The sequence below is a fragment of the Schistocerca nitens genome, chromosome 4 (assembly GCF_023898315.1).
Source record: "Schistocerca nitens isolate TAMUIC-IGC-003100 chromosome 4, iqSchNite1.1, whole genome shotgun sequence".
In the NCBI taxonomy this organism is placed as follows: domain Eukaryota; kingdom Metazoa; phylum Arthropoda; class Insecta; order Orthoptera; family Acrididae; genus Schistocerca; species Schistocerca nitens.
The window spans coordinates 652634841-652655938 of record NC_064617.1 but is presented as its reverse complement, the minus strand read 5'-3'; the positions used below and the strand labels follow the sequence as shown (position 1 = coordinate 652655938).

At 43.0% G+C, this 21098-nt stretch overlaps 1 protein-coding gene across 1 annotated transcript in view; it reads left to right on the top strand.

Moving 5' to 3' along the window:
* The window catches only part of LOC126252485 (D(2) dopamine receptor-like), a 173792-nt gene extending 169006 nt beyond the window's left edge, over positions 1 to 4786 (top strand). The window contains exon 4 of the mRNA XM_049953380.1: positions 4366 to 4786. Coding sequence (XP_049809337.1) covers positions 4366 to 4786 — 421 coding nt within the window. The remainder of the gene's footprint in view (positions 1 to 4365) is intronic.
* The last annotated feature ends 16312 nt before the right edge of the window (positions 4787 to 21098 follow it).

The following is a 21098-nucleotide window of genomic DNA, read 5'->3' as shown; positions in this document are numbered from 1 at the left end:
AGGAGAAGAAGATTTTCAGATAGTTTTACTATTGGTGTTTACAATAGATATGACCAACTGTCAGAGTCTAGTGGAGAGGAATCTCTAGTAGCTGTAGATGTAGGAAGTATGCAGCAGACCTCAGTAGTTACTGTGCCTAGAACAGTTGCAAAGTCGAAGAGGAAGAAGAAGGTTCTGCTGTTAGGTAGTTCACATGGCGGAGGTGTAGGCCAGCAGTTGCAGGAAGTGCTGGGAAGTGAGTACCAGGTCATCAGCATAGTGAAGCCTAATGCAGGGTTGGCTCAGGTGACTGTTAACATAGGGGGGTTATGTAGGGATTTTACTAAAGAGGATCAGGTAGTGATTGTGGGTGGGGCTCGTAATAGTATTGGTAGGGATGGGGAGTATAACATAGATGGTGACCTGGAAAAGATAGCCACTCAGACTGGCAACACGAATGTGCATTTCGTGGAACTGTTTCAGCGTCACGATCGGCCTCATCTTAATACAGCCGTCAGGCGTAATAACATGAGACTTGGGGGTGCGCTGATGACAGAAAGCATGGGTCACATTTCAGTGGTGTCGGTGGAGTCTATCAGCAGAACGGGTTTCACTAGACATGGCCTGCACCTCAACAGGTATGGGAAGGGGAGGTTGGCAAAGCTTATAGGTGACAGCATAGGTGGGGTTGGTGGGATCACTCATGGGAAAATTCCTACAGTAGTGTGTGTTAGAGGTGCACCTTTTTTAGATTGAAGTCAGCTGATAGGTATTCCTGCTTAAGGGAAGTCTCTCTAACAAGGGAATCACTTTTGACAAAGTTTAGGTATCCGAGTAATGAGGGAATTAGTATATTTCATCAAAATATACAAGGTATTAGGGATAAAGTTAGTGAACTGCTTATAGATGTTGACTCTGAAATTATTGGTATATCTGAACACTTCTTAAATAAGGAGATAATTCAGAGGCTTCCTTTACCAGGATACAGGTTGGCTGGCTGCTTTTCGAGGAGCTCTTTGCGGTGTGGGGGAGTAGCCATGTATGTGAAAAACGGCATCGCATTTGAGTCAATTGATGTTTCAAAGTACTGCACTGAAAAGGTGTTTGAATGTTGTGCAGGTGTGGTTAAATTTAACGGAGTTAAACTTGTAACTGTTGTTATTTATAGATCCCCAGACTCCGATTTCACAGCATTTTTGCTAAAGCTAGAGGAGGTTCTTGGTTCACTTTATAGGAAATACAAAAAGTTAGTTATATGTGGTGACTTCAATATTAATTGTATAAGTGATTGTGCAAGGAAGAGGATGCTGGTAGACCTCTTTAATTCATATAATCTTATGCAACCCGTATTCTTTCCAACGAGAGTGCAAGGGAACAGTAGAACAACCATAGACAACATTTTTGTTCATTCCTCATTACTAGAAGGGCATTCTGTTAGAAAAAAGGTGAATGGCCTTTCAGATCATGATGCGCAAATTTTAACTTTAAAAGATTTTTATGCTGCAACTCGTGTTAAATATAGTCATCAGCTGTTCAGGAAAGCTGATCCGGTTGCTGTAGAGACCTTTGTAAACCTTATAAAGGAACAAGAGTGGCAAGATGTTTATAGCGCTGAGACAGTAAACGATAAATATAATGCTTTTCAAAAGACCTTTCTCATGCTCTTTGAAAGTTGCTTTCCGTTACAACGTTTAAAACAGGGTACTAGCACAAACAGGCAGCCTGGGTGGCTGACTAGAGGGATAAAAATATCTTGTAGAACAAAGTGGCAATTATATCAAAACGTTAGAAACAGTCAAAATCTAAATGCAGCAGCCCATTACAAACAGTATTGTAAGGTGCTTCAAAATGTTATTAGGAAGGCAAAAAGTATGTGGTATGCACATAGAATAGCTAAGTCTCAGGATAAAATTAAAACCATATGGTCAGTCGTAAAGGAAGTTGCTGGTCTGCAGAGACAGGTCGAGGATATAGAATCAGTGCGTAGTGGGAATGTCCGTGTTACTGATAAGTCGCATATATGTACAGTATTTAATAATCACTTTCTGAATATAGCAGGTGAACTAAATAGAAACCTAATTCCAACAGGGAATCATATAGCGCTCTTAGAAAAAAGTGTTCCGAGACTGTTACCTGAAATGCTCCTCCATGATACTGACAAGAGGGAGATTGAGTTAATAATTAAATCACTAAAGACCAAGAACTCTCATGGATATGACGGGGTATCTAGCAGAATACTGAAGTATTGTTCTATGTATGTTAGCCCAGTACTTAGCCATATCTGTAACTTTTCCTTTAGGAGTGGTCGGTTTCCTGATCGATTAAAATACTCGGTAGTGAAGCCACTTTATAAAAAGGGAGACATTGATAATGTTGACAATTTTAGACCTATTTCTATGCCATCGGTGTTTGCTAAAGTTATCGAGAAGGTTGTATATACAAGGTTACTGGAGCATTTAAATTCACATAATTTGCTGTCAAATGTTCAGTTTGGTTTTAGAAATGGTTTAACAACTGAAAATGCTATATTCTCTTTTCTCTGTGAGGTTTTCGACGGATTAAATAAAAGGTTGCGAACGCTAGGTGTTTTCTTTGATTTAACGAAGGCTTTTGACTGTGTTGACCACAAAATATTACTGCAGAAGTTGGACCATTATGGAGTAAGGGGAGTAGCTTACAATTGGTTCGCCTCTTACTTTAAGAACAGAAAGCAGAGGGTAATTCTCCGCAATATTGAGAGTGGTAGTGATGTTCAGTCCCAATGGGGCACTGTTAAGTGGGGCGTTCCCCAAGGGTCGGTGCTGGGGCCACTGCTGTTTCTTATTTATATAAATGATATGCCTTCTAGTATTACAGGTGATTCAAAAATATTTCTGTTTGCTGATGACACCAGCTTGATAGTGAAGGATCTTGTGTGTAATATTGAAACAGTAACAAATAATTTAGTTCATGAAATAAGTTCGTGGCTTGTGGAAAATAATTTGATGCTAAATCACAGTAAGACTCAGTTTTTACAGTTTCTAACTCACAATTCAACAAGAACTGACATTTTAATCAGACAGAATGGGCATGTTATAAGCGAGACGGAACAGTTCAAGTTCCTAGGCGTACGGATAGATAGTAAGCTGTTGTGGAAAGCCCATGTTCAGGATCTTGTTCAGAAACTAAATGCTGCTTTATTTACCATTAGAACAGTATCTGAAATAAGTGACACTTCAACACGAAAAGTAGTCTACTTCGCATATTTTCATACGCTTATGTCGTATGGTATTATTTTTTGGGGTGATTCTTCTGATTCAAAAAGGGTATTTTTGGCTCAAAAACGGGCTGTTCGAGCTATATGTGGTGTAAGTTCGAGAACCTCTTGTCGACCCCTATTCAAAAATCTGGGAATTCTGACATTGCCCTCACAGTATATATTTTCTTTAATGTCGTTTGTTGTTAGCAATATTAGCCTATTCCCAAGAGTTAGCAGCTTTCACTCAGTTAATACTAGGCAGAAATCAAATCTGCATGTAGAATGCAGTTCCTTGACTCTTGTGCAGAAAGGAGTGCAGTATTCTGCTGCATCCATTTTCAATAAGCTACCACAAGAACTCAAAAATCGTAGCAGTAGCCCAAACTCTTTTAAGTCTAAACTGAAGAGTTTCCTCATGGCTCACTCCTTCTATTCTGTCGAGGAGCTCCTGGAAGAGCTAAAAAATTAAGCAAATTCCAGTGTTACATTGTTGATTGTCTTCATTTAAACTTATGACTTGTCACCTGAATATGTTTTTTTTTCTATATTTCATTTTATCTGTTTCTAATATCGTGTTATAATTTCATGTATTGACTCGTTCCATGACCATGGAGATTTCTCCTTAATTTGGTCCCACGAAACAATAAATAAATAAATAAATATTGAGCATTTCCTGTAAAGAACTCATCTTTGCTTTGTCTTACTTTGTCATGCTAATTATTGCTCTTTTGATCAGATGAAGCGCCATCTGTCGGACATTTTTTTAACTTTTTTTTTCTTCTTCTCATAAAACCCCATGTTATTCCAAACATGTTTGTCAATTTGTACCTCTCCATCTACATTATTCCGTGATTTATTCAGTTTTCAAATTTATACTGACTTTTTGATCACCCGGTACATCAAAAGTGTTTTTGTGTTTCATGGCTGTACCAGTAATGATGGTCAATAACAAAAGTAACGAGTAACGGTTTGGTATCTGTCTCGACAAACATGCAATACAGACTATAAAAATTTAGGTGCTACTTTTACAGCCCTACTCGCATGATCACTTTTTGTACTTTTGTAAGTTGTAGTGACCTATATTTGTAGCTATAAAAATAACTAGCACTGGTAATCTCTGCGGCTAACGCCCATCCCTCCTGCCGCAGCCTGATGAGCCCCGGCGTGCTGGAGTTCGGCGCCGGCACGGCGGGCACGCGCTCGCTGCGCGCGCACTACCTGTACTGCACGCCGCAGACGTGTGCTGCCAACGCAGACCACAACCACGCGCACGCGCACTCGGCCGGCCCAGCGTCGGCGCGCTCCAGCTTCTACGGGCGCGCGTCGCGGCCGCTGTCGCTGGCGCTGGACGTACCCTCGATGGAGACGGCCGCGCTGCAGGCGGGGCTGCCGCACGTGTCCAGCCGCGTCTCCTCCTTCCGGCGCGAGAGCAAGACGGCGCAGACGCTGTCCATCGTCGTCGGCGGCTTCATCGCCTGCTGGCTGCCCTTCTTCATCTGTTACATCCTCCTTCCGTGGGTCCACATCGCACCGCCGCTCATGATCTTCCTCACCTGGCTGGGTACGTGACGCTGCATGGATGCCGACATGGTCTCACGTTGTTGTTGTGGTCTTCAGTGCGAGACTGCTCTCCATCCTAGAGTATCCAATACAAGTCTCCTCATCTATGCATAACTGCTGCAACCTATGTCCAGTTGAACATGCATACTACAAATAAACGCTTGGTCTCCAGCTGCAATTTTTACCCCTCACCCAGCCCCCCTCCCCTCGCACCACTACACACTGTTAATGACTTGTAAATAATAGATTTCAGCTATCAGTCGTCCTTTTGCAATTTATTGGCAGATCTATATTTCAGCTAGAAACTAGCCATTCTCAATGCACTATCATGTTTGATCAATGCATGTAATGCCTGTTGGTCGGGCTTCATTCACAGTTCATTGAATACTAATCTTCCCTTACTTCCTTTCCATCAGTCTTCTGACTTGTTTGATGCGGGCCACCACGAATTTCTCTCCTGTGTCGACCTCTTCATCTCAGAGTAGCTCTTGCTCCCCACGTCGTAAGTTATAAGTGGCATTCTTTAAGAAACGCAACACATTTTCTTCTCGACCAGTTTCGGTTGAAAAATGTGGGATTACTTATGGGACATCATGGAACATACCCGCTTCAGCCCCTATAGTTTCATGGAGTTCCAATAGGTGGCGCCGCTATAAGTAGCCTTCAAAATGGCGTCTGTAGCGGAGAGCTGTCATTGAGTTTCTTTTGGTAGGAAACTAGAAATTCGCAGATATTCATAGGCGCTTGCAGAATGTCTAAGGAGATCTGGCAGTGATCGAAAACATGGTGAGTCGTTGGGCGAATCGTCTGTCATCACTGCAAATCTACTCGACCTCCCGTGTGCCGGCCGGCCGCACGCATCTGTAAATCCTGTAATGTTGGAACAGACGGGTGTTCTCATTCGAGGTGATCGATGGATCACAATCCAACACCTCGTTTCTCAACTGGACGTCTCTGTCCATGCTGCTGACACACTCGTCCAACAGTTGCGGTTCTCAAAGATGTGTGTCCGCGAGGGGCCTCACCGCCTAACAGAACACAATAAGGAGCAACGAAGGACCATCTGACGGAATTGTCTGATTGTGACAATTTCTTGTCAAACATCGTCACTCGCTGTGAAACACGAGTTCATTACTTCGAACCGGAAAAGAAATGCCAATCCATGGAGTTGAGCCGCACCACATACCTTCTGGAGAAAAAAAATTCAAAGCCGCACCCTCAGCCGATAAAGTCATGCCGACTGTCTTCTGGGACTCTGAAGGGGTATGACCTCCCCCACGGTGCAACGATCACCTCGGAAGTGTGTTGTGCTACACTCAGGAAATTGAAGAAACGACTACAGCGTGTTTTTAGCCACAAGAACATAAAGGAACATCTCCTTCTCCATAACAGCACAATGCCTCACACAACCCTGCACACGCGAGACGAACTCACAAAACTTGATTCGTCTGTTCTTCCCCATCCACCCTACAGTCTGGGTCTCGCACCTTGTGACTTCCATCTGTTCGGCCCAATGTAGGATACCCTCCATGGGATGTTACAAATGCAGAAAGACGTTGGCTCCGAAGTGTACCAGTAGGCTGATACCATAAGCGCATACAAGCCCTCCCAATAAGGTGTCTAAGGCATTCGCGTTGAACCGAGATTATGTTGAAAAATAGGATTCTGTAGCCAGAAGAGTACGGTATAATATAATGTACTGGAATCCTGAATAAAACCAACTGGCTTTCAGAAAAATATACTTTACATTACTTATTGAACGCCCCACGTACTTGTTGAATGTATTAAACTCTCAGTCTTCTCCTACAACTCTTATCATCTACAGCTCCTTCTAGTACAGTGAATGTTAATCCCTTATGACGTCTCATCCTGTCCCTTCGTCTTGTCAATGTTTTCCATGTTCCTTTCTTCGCTGAATCTGCGGAGAACCTTTTCAGTCCTATCAGTACATCACATTTTCAATGTTTTTATGTATCACCGTATTTCAAACGTTTCAGTTATCTTATTTTCTGGTCTTCCCATAGTCCATGATTCACATCCAAACAATGCTGTGATCCAAATGTACATTCTTCGAAATTTATTCCCCAAATTGAGGCCCATGTTTCATACTACCATACTAGCAGACTTCTTTTGACCATAAATGTCCTCTTCCCCTGTACCCTCCTTTTTTCGTCCGTCATGCGTCATTTTGTCCCCATCGAAGTAGAACTCTTTCACTTCCTCTATTTTGTGGCCACAAACTTTGATGTTGTGTTCATTACGGCTCTCATTTCTGCAACTCCTCAATATATTTCCCTATTGGCTTTAAACTGGTATCCCTTTCTCCCTGTGTGGAAATTTTGGGCATCAGTCGTTCGAGGAGTGACGGAGGCTTCGTTTTAATTGTTATCGATGCAGCTTTTAACTTCACTGACTAAATCTCGAACTATATCTAAGTGCAGGTGCATACCTGCAGGGCATGAGTTATTGGTTTTGGAGTAGTGGCAGATTTTTATCTGCCATGTGGGTCATAAAAGTCTTGCGAACAATATTGAGACTGATTTCAATAGTAGGGCTGTGCAGAAAATGGATTCATCTCCTACAATTAACCCTTCCTAGTATATCTTTGAAGTATTAAGTCACATACTTTGTCTCACTTGCTGCACATTTCTGTAAATTACTGGGTTCTCGTCACAACCGCAAATGAGGGACCGGGTGGTTATAATTAAAGTGCAGCTACTCAAAGAGGTGCAGTCTGGTCAGTAATCATCGTAAGGCAGCGAAACTTGGTAGATATGCTAATGCCTTAATGCGGAACGGATTTATTCTGGAAAAAAATATTTCCAAGTTTCGCCACAAGGCAAAACTCTGGTACTGTGACTGCAAGAAAAACGTATAGAAATATTTTCATATGTTACGGATTAGGAGAGGGATGTGGGCAGAAAAGGTCAAACACGTGATAAAGCATAGTGTTGATACTGTTATTAACCACGTCTTACACAATTGGTTCAATAGGATCACCGGTGACGTCTGTGAGACGCTGCATCCATAAAACGACGTGATCAACAATTCCTGCAGGAGTTCTGGTGGAATCTGAGTAGCTTGTTCCTCGATACTGGCCTCCAGATCAAGTAGAGACCGAACGTGTGCCTAGTAAACACGTTCTTTTATATACCTCCAGAACCAACTCACATGAATTCCGATCAGGTGAACTTGCAGGTCGTGCATCTGGAAACTATCTGGAGACAACACGTTCGTGGAAGGCTGCATTATGCAAATTTTTCACTAGGTGAGAGACTTGATATGTGGTCCCATTTTCCATTAAATCAGTGGTGTTCACACAGTTGCGCTCTTCCAAAGAAGGAGTCATTTGATGTACAAAGAGGTCTCGATGACATGAAGATGTCATGGTACACTTCACATGCCCTCTGGGTGTATTCCATTCAAAGAAGACTGGACCGAGAATAAAGGTGCTCGTGAATCCATACCACACAATCTCGTACGGCGAGTGCAATGGCTCTTCATACACAACACACGGTTTAACAATACCCCCAAATTCCGCAGTTCTTTGTATTCACTGCATCCTATAATGTAAAATATGCTTCATCACTATATACACAATGTGATAATAAGTATCCGGACACATGGCTGAAAATGACTTACAAGTTCGTGGCGCCCTCCATCGGTAATGCTGGAATTCAATATGGTGTTGGCCCACCCTTAGCCTTGATGACAGCATCCACTCTCGCAGGCATATGTTCAGTCAGGTGCTGGAAGTTTTCTTGGGAAATGGCAGCCCATTCTTCACGGAGTGCTGCTCTTAGGAGAGGTATCGGCGTCTGTCGGTGAGGCCTGGCACAAAGTCGGCGTTCCAAAACATCCCAAAGGTGTTCTATAGGATTCAGGTCAGGACTCTGTGCAGGCCAGTCCATTACAGGGTTGTTACTGTCATGTAACCACTTCGCCACACGCCGTGCATTATGAACAGGTGCTCGATCGTGTTGAAAGATGCAGTGACCACCCCGAATTGCTCCTCAACGGTTGGAAGAAAGAAAGTGCTTAAAACATCAATGTAGGCCTGTGATTTGATAGTGCCACCCAAAACAACAGAGGGTGGAAGCCCCCTCTATGAAAAACACCATAACACCACCGCTTCCGAATTTTACTGCTGGCACTACACATGCTGGAAGATGTCGTTCACCGGTCATTCGCCATACCCACACCCTCCCATCGGATCGCCACATTGTGTACAGCGATTCGTCACTCCACACAACGTTTTTCCGCTGTTCAGTCGTCCAATGTTTACGCTCCCTACACCAAGCGAGGCGTCGTTTGGCTTATGAGCAGCCGCTCGACCATGAAATCCTAGTTTTCTCACCTCCTGCTTAACTGTCATAATACTTGCAGTAGTCCTGATGCAGTTTGGTATTCCTGTGTGATGGTCTGGATAGATGTCTGCCTATTACACATTACGACCCTCTTCAACTGTCGGCGGTATCTGTCAGTCAACAGACGATGTCGGCCTGCAGGCTTTTGTGCTGTACGTGCCCTTTCACGTTTCCACTTCACTATCACATCGGAAGTCCGCCCCTCGTGGTCTCGAATTAGCGTTCTCGCTTCCCGAGCACAGGGTCCCGGGTTCGATTCCCGGCGGGGTCAGGGATTTTTCCTGCCTCGAGATAACTGGGTGTTGTTGTGTCGTCTTCATCATCATCATTCATCCCCATTACGGTCGGAGGAAGGCAACGGCAAACCACCTCCATTAGGACCTTGCCTGGTAAGGCGGTGCGGGTCTCCCGCATCGTTCCCCTATGCTCTGTAAAGAAGCATGGGACTTCATTTCCATTTCATCACATCGGAAACAATGGACCTAGGGATGTTTAGGAGTGTGGAAATCTCGCGTGCAAACGTATGACGCGAGTGACACCCAATCACCTGACCACGTTCGAAGTCCGTGAATTCGCGGAGCGCCCCATTCTGCCCTCTCACGATGTCTAATGACTATTGAGATCGCTGATATGGAGTACCCGACAGTATGTGGCAGCATAATGCACCTAATATGAAGAACTATGTTTTTGGGGTGTCAGGATACTTTTGATCACATAGTGTAGTGTGTTTCCCGGCCCCATGTCATAATCTTCGTTCCGTGCCAGAAACCAAAGAGCGAATTTAGAATGGTGCTGCAGTTCATGACGTTTCAGTTGCTGCACTGTTTGGATCTTGTACGGGTACCAGTGTAACATAGACCGCAGAACTTTCCGTACTGTTGACCATGTTGTTGACAATTTTTGGGAGACTGCAAGAGTACTAGCACTACCTGGAACACGCACTGAATGGTCAGTTACAATAACAGCAACCCCGTCAATAACTTCTACTGTGATGGCACACGTTTTTCTTCCAGGTGCCACACGAAGTTCAGCCTTGTTTTCGAATTTCATTGTAATTTTCTTTCAACTATTTAATGACATCAGTCCTCTCCTTAGACCTATCGATCGGCGATACTTTCTCATTGCAGCACTATAATCGCAGTTGTTCACAAAGAACGGTTTCACTAACGGCGCAAGATGTCTCTCTTCTCTATAGCCATACTGCTCACTCACATTATGGCTTGTCAAATGACATCGTGGATGTCATAGTGTCATGCAGACAGTGTACGGCGGCGGATTTCTACCTGGTGGCCAAAATTGGAACTAATTTTTGGTAGAGTACATCAGTTCGGTTCAAATGGTTCAAATGGCTCTGAGCACTATGGGACTCAACTGCTGTGGTCATAAGTCCCCTAGAACTTAGAACTACTTAAACCTAACTAACCTAAGGACAGCACACAACAGCCAGCCATCACGAGGCAGAGAAAATCCCTGACCCCGCCGGGAATCGAACCCGGGAACCCGGGCGTGAAATCAGTTCGGGATCAACGCATTAGCACATCTGCAAGTTTCACTGCCGTATAATAATTACAGCCACAGTGGACTTCTATGAACAGCTGCACTTTAATTATAGCCTCTCGGTATAAGCGACACCCCAAACGCTCTGAGGACGAGGCGTTTAGTAATATTTCAAAGGAAATTGTCATCCCAGGAAAAGGGCCCATTTCCGTTCAATTAAGATTCTCATTCTCCAACGTACACTCTTTTATGCTGTCCTCCTGGGGAGCTGCTTCCTATTCAAGATTAATAAGACATCATGCGCCTTTCACTAGTGGCACATCACGATTAATACAAAGGGATGTTCACATTTGAATTCAAAGTCACTCATGCAAATTAAAATTATTAATACGTTAATATAAAACACAAAAATTTTGGTGTAAAAGATAATCTAACTTCTTTCCCATGTTGGAAGAAGATATATCGATGGCAGACACCATTGGCATCTTAGGTTTAGTACATTAACTCAAATGACGGTAGCTGCGACAAGGATCTAAATTCTAATATAACGGGCTGTAGAGCAGGCGGAAGCCAATTATCTCTAGGCAACCATTTCAAGCAGATGACCTACGTGGCGTCGTCTCGTCTCGCTGTACTGCAAAGTGACTCTGACTGTATCCGCAGTGTTCGACTTCAAATAGTAGACTCAGAAACATTTTCTCTATACCTGTTCTGCCAAAGCATATGTCGTGTAAAACACTCTGAACTTGTTCACATTGTTATCAAGTGTCACTGATGGCATCCTGTGACATACACTGAACTTTCCGGACTTCAGGGTCAGTTTTTTCTAATTCTCTTCTTTTCCTGTGGACTTTGGACACAGGGATCCAGCGATTTTAAGTTACTTTAATGTTTGATGGCCAGTAAATGTTGTAACTGTAAAACTATTTTCATAGTTCACAACAGCAAATGGCGACGACGTATTAGATTCGTGCACATAAAGCAGCTAAAATGCCAGGGACCATGAAAATGATATGTGTAGAGCAATATGTAAATCATCTAGTCAGTTTCTTAAAGGCAAGATTTGTGTCAAAGATGCATTGCTTATCATCGAACAGCATCTAAACAATTACAATATATGACGGGCTATAGCAGTAGCTGCTCCTATAGTAGCTCCAGCAACACTAGCTTACGCAGCAGCTGTCGTGTCGCTTTTTAGTGACCACAGCCTTCACAGTATGTCCTCATTCCCTACATTCAACAGCAACCGTGAGCAATGCAGTTCATTTTGTACACAAGTAACTGGCAAAGCGAACTCTAGATTGCGGTTTATTGGTAGAATCCTGAAGCGATGCAGTCCTTTAACAAAGGAAATAGCTTACAATACGTTAGTTCGTCCAGTCTTTGAGTATTGTTCGTCTGTATGGTATCCTTACCAGTTGGGTCTGATTCAGGAGATTGAGAAGGTCCAAAGAAGAGCGGCAAGATTCGTGACTGGTACATTTAGCCATCGTGAGAGCGTTACAGATCTCATAGAGAGTTTGCAATGGGACACACTTGCAGATAGACGACGAACTAAACGGAAGGGGCTGCTCACTAAATTCCGAAATCCGATCTTCGCCGAGGATGTAGAGCATATATCATTACCACTAACTTTCAAATCGCGCAATGATCACCATTCAAAGATAAGGGAAATTAGAGCTCGTACTGAGGTGTTCAGACAGTCGTTTTTCCCTCGCGCGATCCGTTAGTGGAACGGAGGGGGGGAAATATGACTTTGGCGTGAATTGTGCCCACCACCACATACCGCTTGGTGGCTAGCGGAGTATATATGTAGATGTAGATGTAGATTTGCAGCAACCCTGCACCATCGTCTTGCGACGGGGCACATATTGACGCTGCATGTGTGTGGGAATACGTCTTCGCATGGTGCGCACTGGAAGTATTTCACATTATACAGATCACCTCCCCCATCCCCAGCAGTATCCTTCCACCCTCATCCTTTATGAACTCGTGGGTAAACTATCCCTACGCTGTGAATGCCGAGTGCTCAGACATCAGAATGATTGTGAAACAATCAGAATAGACACATTTACAATCTACCACTGAACTCCAAGTTATTGGTCGGTGCTGTACATTAGCTTGCAGATCAGATGTTGTGCTAAATCTTATCAGACAGCCTCATACGAAACACATCGGTTCAAGATTCAGCTGGCCATCAAGTTCAAATCTACAACTAAAGTTAGCAGACCCTAGCTTGGAAGACGATCTAGACATTGCACAACCATTTGAAATAACATACCCCTGTGTTCAACATCGCATCTGACAGAGGTCGCCTTTACCTGCAACCAACAGGCGCCCTCGCCGTCCACCACGGAGTATCCCGCCTCACCAGCGTCTAGGGACAGAGTGCTTCCACCCCCACAACTGCGATACCTGCCCACACCGCTGAGCTCTTTGTACAGCTTGCGATCGGAGAGTTCACATTGTCGCTGTGTGTCACAGCGCCAGATGACGGACCTCAACATCCTCACCAGCAATGGACGTTGATGTCGACCAGACAATACCGAACGGGATCCATGTTGGGAGCCTATGGGTACACCTCCACATTGCCAGCTGATGGGTACCATTTCGGTAGGATAATAGCGCTACATCAACGTCGTTGTCCATAGAAACTAATAGAGAATTAGCTCTGTCACTCCCCTGCCTTGCACAATACGTCTGCTTGGTTATAGCCAAGCACCAATTTCAGTTTTAGTCTATGGAATATCTCGTTCGTTACCTACCATATTTTGCTTCTAACAGTTAATCATCAGGATATCCCAAATGTATTTGTCATGGACTTTTTAATGCATTCTGTTTCATGATTACAGAATTTATTACTGTGGTATCAGGAATCGGTTCCATCCAAGATATCAGCAACATTTGTAACAATTTCCCCTCCTACTTTCAACAAGGTATGGATTGTGCAAAAGGTTTTTCTGCGTGTAACACTTCATAGAAACGCCATTCCACGATTCACAAGTGCTCGTCGTGTACCTTAGGTTATATTGGGATCCTGATTAATAATACGGGAGATTTTGGAAATGACGGTCACATAGTCCCATCGTGGCATTATCTGCATGTTTTACCTTTAGGAGACCGTTACATACAACTGTACACAAAAGCGTTCACAAATAATTGGTTTTTCCCGAAAAGTTCACGTACTGAACCTCCTTTTACAAAACAGCTTGAAAATTAGCGAGAATTCGTCATTGTGCATCGTACCTGAAGTTTTTTGATTAAAACAACTCTCATAAGATCACAGCTAATGTTAGCATTAATAATTAAGTAAAGCTTAATGAAATACGAAGGAACACATTATCCAATATGTCAAATATGTAAGATGTGTAAAATGTGGGAAAACCTATAAGATACGGGAGACATGTCGAAAATACGGTAGACAGGAGAAAATGTGGGTAAAATACCGGAGATCCCACAAAAATACTGTAGATCTGGCAGCCCTAGGACCACATGGAATAAGCTTGATCAACTCGTGGCCTTGGGCGTTCAGTGTCGAATTCCATGAAGTCTCTTTATGGTGGACGAATCTGTTCACATTTCTGTCGACTAGGCAGTAGTCAATGTCCAAACTGTAACAGAAACCTATTCACTACCATGCCTCAATGACTTGTTTTTTCTCCAGAATGAATTTTCACTCTGTAGCGGAATATGCGCTGATCGAAACATCTTGGTAGATTAAAACTGTATGTCGAACCGGTACTCGAACCTGGGAACTTTGCCATCGTTGGCAAGTTCTCTACCTGAGCTATCCAAACATGACTCACAACCCGCCCTCGCCGCTTTACTTCCGCCAGTACTTCTTCTACTTTCCAAACTTCACAGAGGTTCTTCTACAACCTTGAGCGACTATCACTCATGGAAGAGAAGATACTGTGCAGACACTGCACAGTCACAGCCTGGGTATTGCTTCCAGCATATTAACTTGCCCATGCAAGGCAAAGGTCCTAGGTTCGAGACCCATCCAGCACACAGGCGGCCAGGATTTTTCAGTTATTTTCTCGTCAACAAGTAAACATCACTCCTCAGGGATCGACTTGACTGAAGCAAACTTTTCACTTCCCCTTGATGCAGAGTCTCACACATTCATGATATTCAGTACACCGTCTGGACTGTACCTATACCTGCCAAGCTGCCATTTGACGCTTCAAGGTCCACAGAAATATTTCAATTCCTGTAGGCCATACTCCATTTCTTATATTATTATTTCGGAGCCACAGTAACCGAAAGCGACGAGGAAGGCCAGTCACGCAATCTCAACGAAGTTTTCATACTATTGGAGTAAACTGGCACACATTACGGTCTGTAAAAGTCCTAATTTTTTTTTACCCAGAAGTAGAGAACTCATCCATAGTAAGCACGTAGTATTGTTTCAGTCTTACAGTACTCTTTAAGAGTTCGTAAGAAATAACAGTTGTATCGTTGTTGGTTGACAGCACTGGTTGTAAAGTATTGGTAAAACATCGTAACGCAGCTAAATATGAAATTTAGCTATTGAAAATCAGCTGTTGAAGCACTAATCAATTAAAAGTTTAATTTTAGTGCATTTGCAACTATGGAAGCGTTAGCATAAATATATTCATTGTAATATAGTGTCACATGGTCATAACAATCGTACAAGGACAAGAAAGTTAAATGCTGGAGCATTGTTGTGAACTAAGATCAATGTCTTCATATTTTCTAATGTGATAATTATACACTGAAGAACCAAATAAACTGGTGTAGGCATGCATATTCGAACACAGAGATATGTATACAGGCAGAATACGGCGCTGCGGTCGGCAACGCCTGCTTAGCACAAAAAGTGTCCGGCGCAGTTGTTAGATCGGTGACTGCTGCTACAGTGGCAGGTTATCAAGATTTAAGTGAGTTTGAACGTGGTGTTGTAACCGGCGCACGAGTATCTCCGAGGTAGCGATGAAGTGGGGACTTTCCTGTACGACCATTTCATGAGTGTGCCGTGAATATCAGGAATTCGGTAAAATACCAAATCTCCGACATCGCTGGGGCCGAAAAAAGATCTTGCAAGAACGGGACCAACGACGACTGAAGAGAACCATTAAACGTGACAGAAGTGCAACCCATCCGCAAATTTCTGCAGATTTTAATGCTGGGCCATCAACAAGTGGCAGCGTGCGAACCATTCAACGAAACATCATCGATATTGGCTTTCGGAGCAAAATGTCCACTCTTGTACCCTTGCACGACACAAACCTGTACGCCTCGCCTGAGCTCTGTAATAGTGTGGAGCTTGTGCAGTTGGTGTGATATGGGACCTCTGATACGTCTAGAGACGACTCTGAAAGGTGACACGTACGTAAGCACCCTGCCTGATCATCTGCATCCATTCATGCCATGCTGCACTCCGGCGGACTTGGGTAATTCCAGCAGGACAATGCGGCACCCCACACGTACAGAATTTCTACAGAGTAGCTCCGGGGACACACTTAAGAGTTTAAACACTTCTGCTGGCCACCAAACTCCCCAGTCATGAACATTATTGACATATCTTGTATGCCTTGCAACGTGCTGCTCGGAAGAGATCTCCAGCACTCTTATGGATTTACGGACGGGTCAGCAGGATTCATGTTAATTCCCTCCAGCACTATTTCAGACATTAGTCGAGTCCAATGCCACGTCTTGTTGCGGCACTTCTGCGTGCTCGCGGGGTTCCTACACGATATTAGCCAGGTGTACCAGTTTCTTTAGCTCTTCAGTGAATAACACAGTTACGAGTGTTTTCACGAGATAGAGAGGATAAAAGTGACAAATTACTGTACCGTACCACATTTTGCTACAAAATTTAGTTCACATTGTACTTGTTTAGCGAAATCATTGTAGCCTGACCTCAATCTCTGCTGTAGTGACAGTTAAATCACGTATAATACACATCATCTTTCGTGGGAAAATATTTTGATGCTCGACATATATCACATACACGTTTATCTTTTGTAAACTACATTCTGGTACCCTAAGTGCTTTTTTTAATTATATAGAAACGTACAAAGTCGCATAGCCTCCATTTTTCGTTGAACAGCCTCAAAACAATTATCGTCACAATGGACGAGCGTACGAACTACCCCAGAGTAGCGAGACGACTGCTTACGCTTTTTCGAAGTGGAATGTTATGAGTTAACCAGTTAGGATGGAAACGTGGCTGTCTTCGGCTCTGTAGGAGTATTCCTTATAGCTCAAGAGTATTGAGAAACGCAACTGAACATGAAACTTGAAACAGATCTGGGAGTAGCACGAGCAGAAATTTATTAGAAGAGTGGACAGCTGTAGTTGGAAGAAGTAACGTTAGGAATAGAATACTCGTATATGACTGGACTGTTGTCGAACGAGACAGGAGGTTGAATGCGTCCTGCAAGTCTGCTAGCTTTAGTCTAAATATATCCAGCAGCTTCACTGCTCTGGGGGCTGTGGACACTTTCTGCTAGGGAGTGAGTAGTCTTAAATTCTACAAAAACCTTAGGTCATTAATAACAAGTATTTATAAGCCGAATGCAGGGGTCGGAGATGTCACCTGCAACATGGTGCAACATGGTCTACAGATTCTAGTAAGTTACTTGCACGACTTATTTCTGGCAACATTAAATATTCTTTCTTTCAGGAGTGCTAGTTCTGCTAGATCTACATATACATGGATACTCTGCAAATCACATTTAAGTGCCTGGCAGAGGGTTCATCGAACCACCTTCACAATTCTCTATTATTCCAATCTCGTATAGCCCGCGGAAAGAATAAACATCTGTATCTTTCCGTACGAGCTCTGATTTCCCTTATTTTATCTTGGTGATCGTTACTCCGTATGTAGGTCGGTGTCAACAAAATATTTTCACATTCGGAGGAGAAAGTAAGTAATTGGAATTTCGTGAGAAGATTCCGTCGTAACGAAAAACGCCTTTTTTTTTTTTTAATGATGTCCAGCGCAAATCCTGTATCATTTCTGTGACACTCTCTCCCATGTTTCGCGATAGTACAAAACGTGCTGCCTTTCTTTGAACTTTTTCGATGTACTACGTCAGTCGTATCTGGTAAGGATCCCACACCGCGCAGCAGTATTCTAAAACAGGACGGACAAGCGTAGTGTAGGCAGTCTCTTCAGTAGGTCTGTTACACTTTCTAAGTGTTCTGCCACTAAAACGCATTTTGTGGTTAGCCAACCCCACAACATTTTCTATGTGTTCCTTTCAATTTAAGTTGTTCGTAATTGTAATACCTAGGTATTTAATTGAATTTACGGCTTTTAGATTAGACTGATTTATCGTGTAACCGAAGTTTAACGAGTTCCTTTTAGCACTCATCTGGATGACCTCAGACTTTTCGTTATTTACGGTCAACTGCCAATTTTCACACCAGTCAGGTATCTTTTCTAAATCGTTTTGCAGTTTGTTTTGATCTTCTGATGACTTTATTAGTCGATAAACGACAGCGTCATCTGCAAACAACCGAAGACGGCTGCTCAGATTGTATCCCAAATCGTTTATATAGATAAGGAACAGCAAAGGGCCTATAAAATTACCTTGGGGAACGCCAGAAATCACTTCTGTTTTACTCGATGTCTTTCCGTCAGCTACTATGAAGTGTGACCTCTCTGACCGGAAATCACAAATCCAGTCACATAACTGAGACGATGTTCCATAAGCAGGCAATTTACGACTAGCCGCTTGTGTGGCACAGTGTCAAAAGCCTTCCGGAAATCCAGGAATACGGAATCGATCTGAAATCTCTTGTCAATAGCACTCAGCACTTCATGTGAATAAAGAACTAGTTGTGTTTCACAGGAACGATGTTTTCTAAACCCATGTTGACTGTGTGTCAATAGACGATTTTCTTCGATTAATTCATAATTTTCGAACACAATATATGTTCCAAAATCCTACTGCATATCGACGTTAACGATATGGGCCTGTAATTTAGTGGATTACTCCTAGTACCCTTCTTGAATATTGGTGTGACCTGTGCAATTTTCCAGTCCTTGGGTACGGATATGTAAGAACCGGATAGCTCAACTGACAGAGGACTTGTCCACGAAAGACAAAGGTCCCAGGTTCGACTGCCGGTCTAGCACACTATTTTAATCCGCCAAGAAGTTTCAGATCAGTGCATACTCCGCCGCAGAGTGTAAAATTCATTGTGGAACGATACTACCCATAGATGTTTCTGAAAGACAGAGATGCTGAGTAACTATATCACTCTTTCAGAAATCAGTAGAGCAGGGTTTCCCAAACCGCCTTCCGCTGAATACTGGTGTTCCGCGAGTCCCGGCAAAAAACATTCCAACATTTTGACGACACTATTTTAATGGATGTAAATATCACGACCGATTACTGTTGGCGCAAAGAAACGTGAGTTGCGAGTGATTATCTTTAACATTTAGCAGTTGTTACAGTTTATGTGCTTTATGAAAATATTTTATGGCTCTTAAAAAAAAACAAGGTCTTGCATCAAACAACCAAGACTAAATGGTTCAAATGGCTCTGAGCACTATGGGACTCAACTGCTGAGGTCATAAGTCCCCTAGAACTTAGAACTACTTAAACCTAACTAACCTAAGGACATCACATACATCCATGCCCGAGGCAGGATTCAAACCTGCGACCGTAGCGGTCGCGCGGTTCCGGACTGTAGCGCCAAGAACCGGCCGGCAACCAAGACTCTCAAAATGTTCCGTCAGAGGGGAAGTTTGAGAACACCTCCAATAGAGAAACCAAGATACAGGACACTGAACAGTCTAAAAATATTTCTACAGATGTGCTATGCGTAACAGAACACGCATGTAAAAATTAAATATAACACGGGGAAAGAAAAGGAATGGGAAAGGATCGGTGGGATATCGTGACGGCTAGCCACACAGGGCATTGTGATAATTCAGTGGCGAAAGATGAAAATCTGTAGCAAACCGGGACTTCAACCCGGATTTACTGTTTCTCACGGGTGGTTGACTTAACGCCGAGTTCCCATTCAAATGAGGGAAAAAATAGGCAAAGTTTGGAAATTTTTTTGAGACGATGAAAACACATACAGTAGATCTTTTGGGGATTATGATTGATCATACTGATTCAAAACAAAAACAAATGGTGCCCTTTCAACAAGGGCCTGCGAGTTTGCAGTAAGCAGACGGCGTGCAGAATGGCCCCTAAAATCTACCTATCTGAAATCAATAGCTATTTGAAATCAAAAATGGATATCATCAGTCGACACTACATTAAGTTTATGGGACCTTATCCCTAACAACAATGAAATAACCTTAAATTTAACGATATGGTGCTAACTCAAACTTCGAGTTCGAGCTTTAGGGGTTTGTTTCACTCTTTAGGGCTTTACAAAAAGCAGTTTATATTAATAACTTTCGTATATTATAGGTATAAGCTCCCAAGAAAAGGACCTACTTTTCGGGTAAAAGGTAGTATTAGGTTGAACCGTTTTTAATTTATCGGCATGCAGTTTTGAAAAATGTTTCTCAAGAAGAACCTGTTTAACGTTTAAGGAAAACTTTTATTAGTATGATTAGTTCAATTTGCATAAAAACTATATGTATCTATATATTTTTGATGTCGCTGAACACGATTCTGAAATTAGATTTTCAAAATCCAAAATGGCTAATCCAATATGGCGGACCAAAAATTATATTTTGACCAATTTAGATCAACATTTGACAAAAAATGTGTTTTCGTTACTTAAATTTAGTCTGCTATTCCAGGACAGTGCATCAGTCCTTCTTCTAACTTAAATTGTTCCTGGAGAGCAATTCTCACTTTCTTCTTGGCGAGAAAAGCAGGTCAAGCTGAGCTGGATGTGAGGCGTTCGGCAGCCCGCACACATTGTTCGCCAGCTTTTTCACGCGAATGTGATAAGTCCTGCCATGGGCATCTCGTAAACAATAAAGGCAGGCCCACTTGTGAAGGTTGCGTTGTTATACAGAGTGCCTCTCGTAAGACCCGTCAGGTGCATTTTCTTTTATTTTTCGGCAGATATTTTCAATTTCGTTTTTGTGCTGTGTAGCTGGAATCAGGCATACTGCAATGTAAATCATTTTGTGGACGTGCGTCACGGTACAACAAGTTTTCTATTTGAGCCGGGCGTCTCCGGCTGAGAGCGCCCCAGGGCGGACGTGACACTGCTTCGAAAAATCAGCTGTAGAAACTTTTGTAACGCACTGATTACAGCACCTTTTCGTCCCAACATTCTAGACACCTTTCAAAAAGCGCAATTAAAGAAAAACAAACGTTCCACGATTTTGAATCTGAACCTGGGCTTAACTACTTCAAGCTGTCTGGACACGTCCCTGACTGACTCAAATTTCCAATTTGTCCATTACATTCTCTACTCGCAAATCTTGATTCCCACAGGAATTCGGACGATATTTGTGCATTCGCACTGAAGCAAACGTCGAGGAGCCGTTGTCCTCTTTT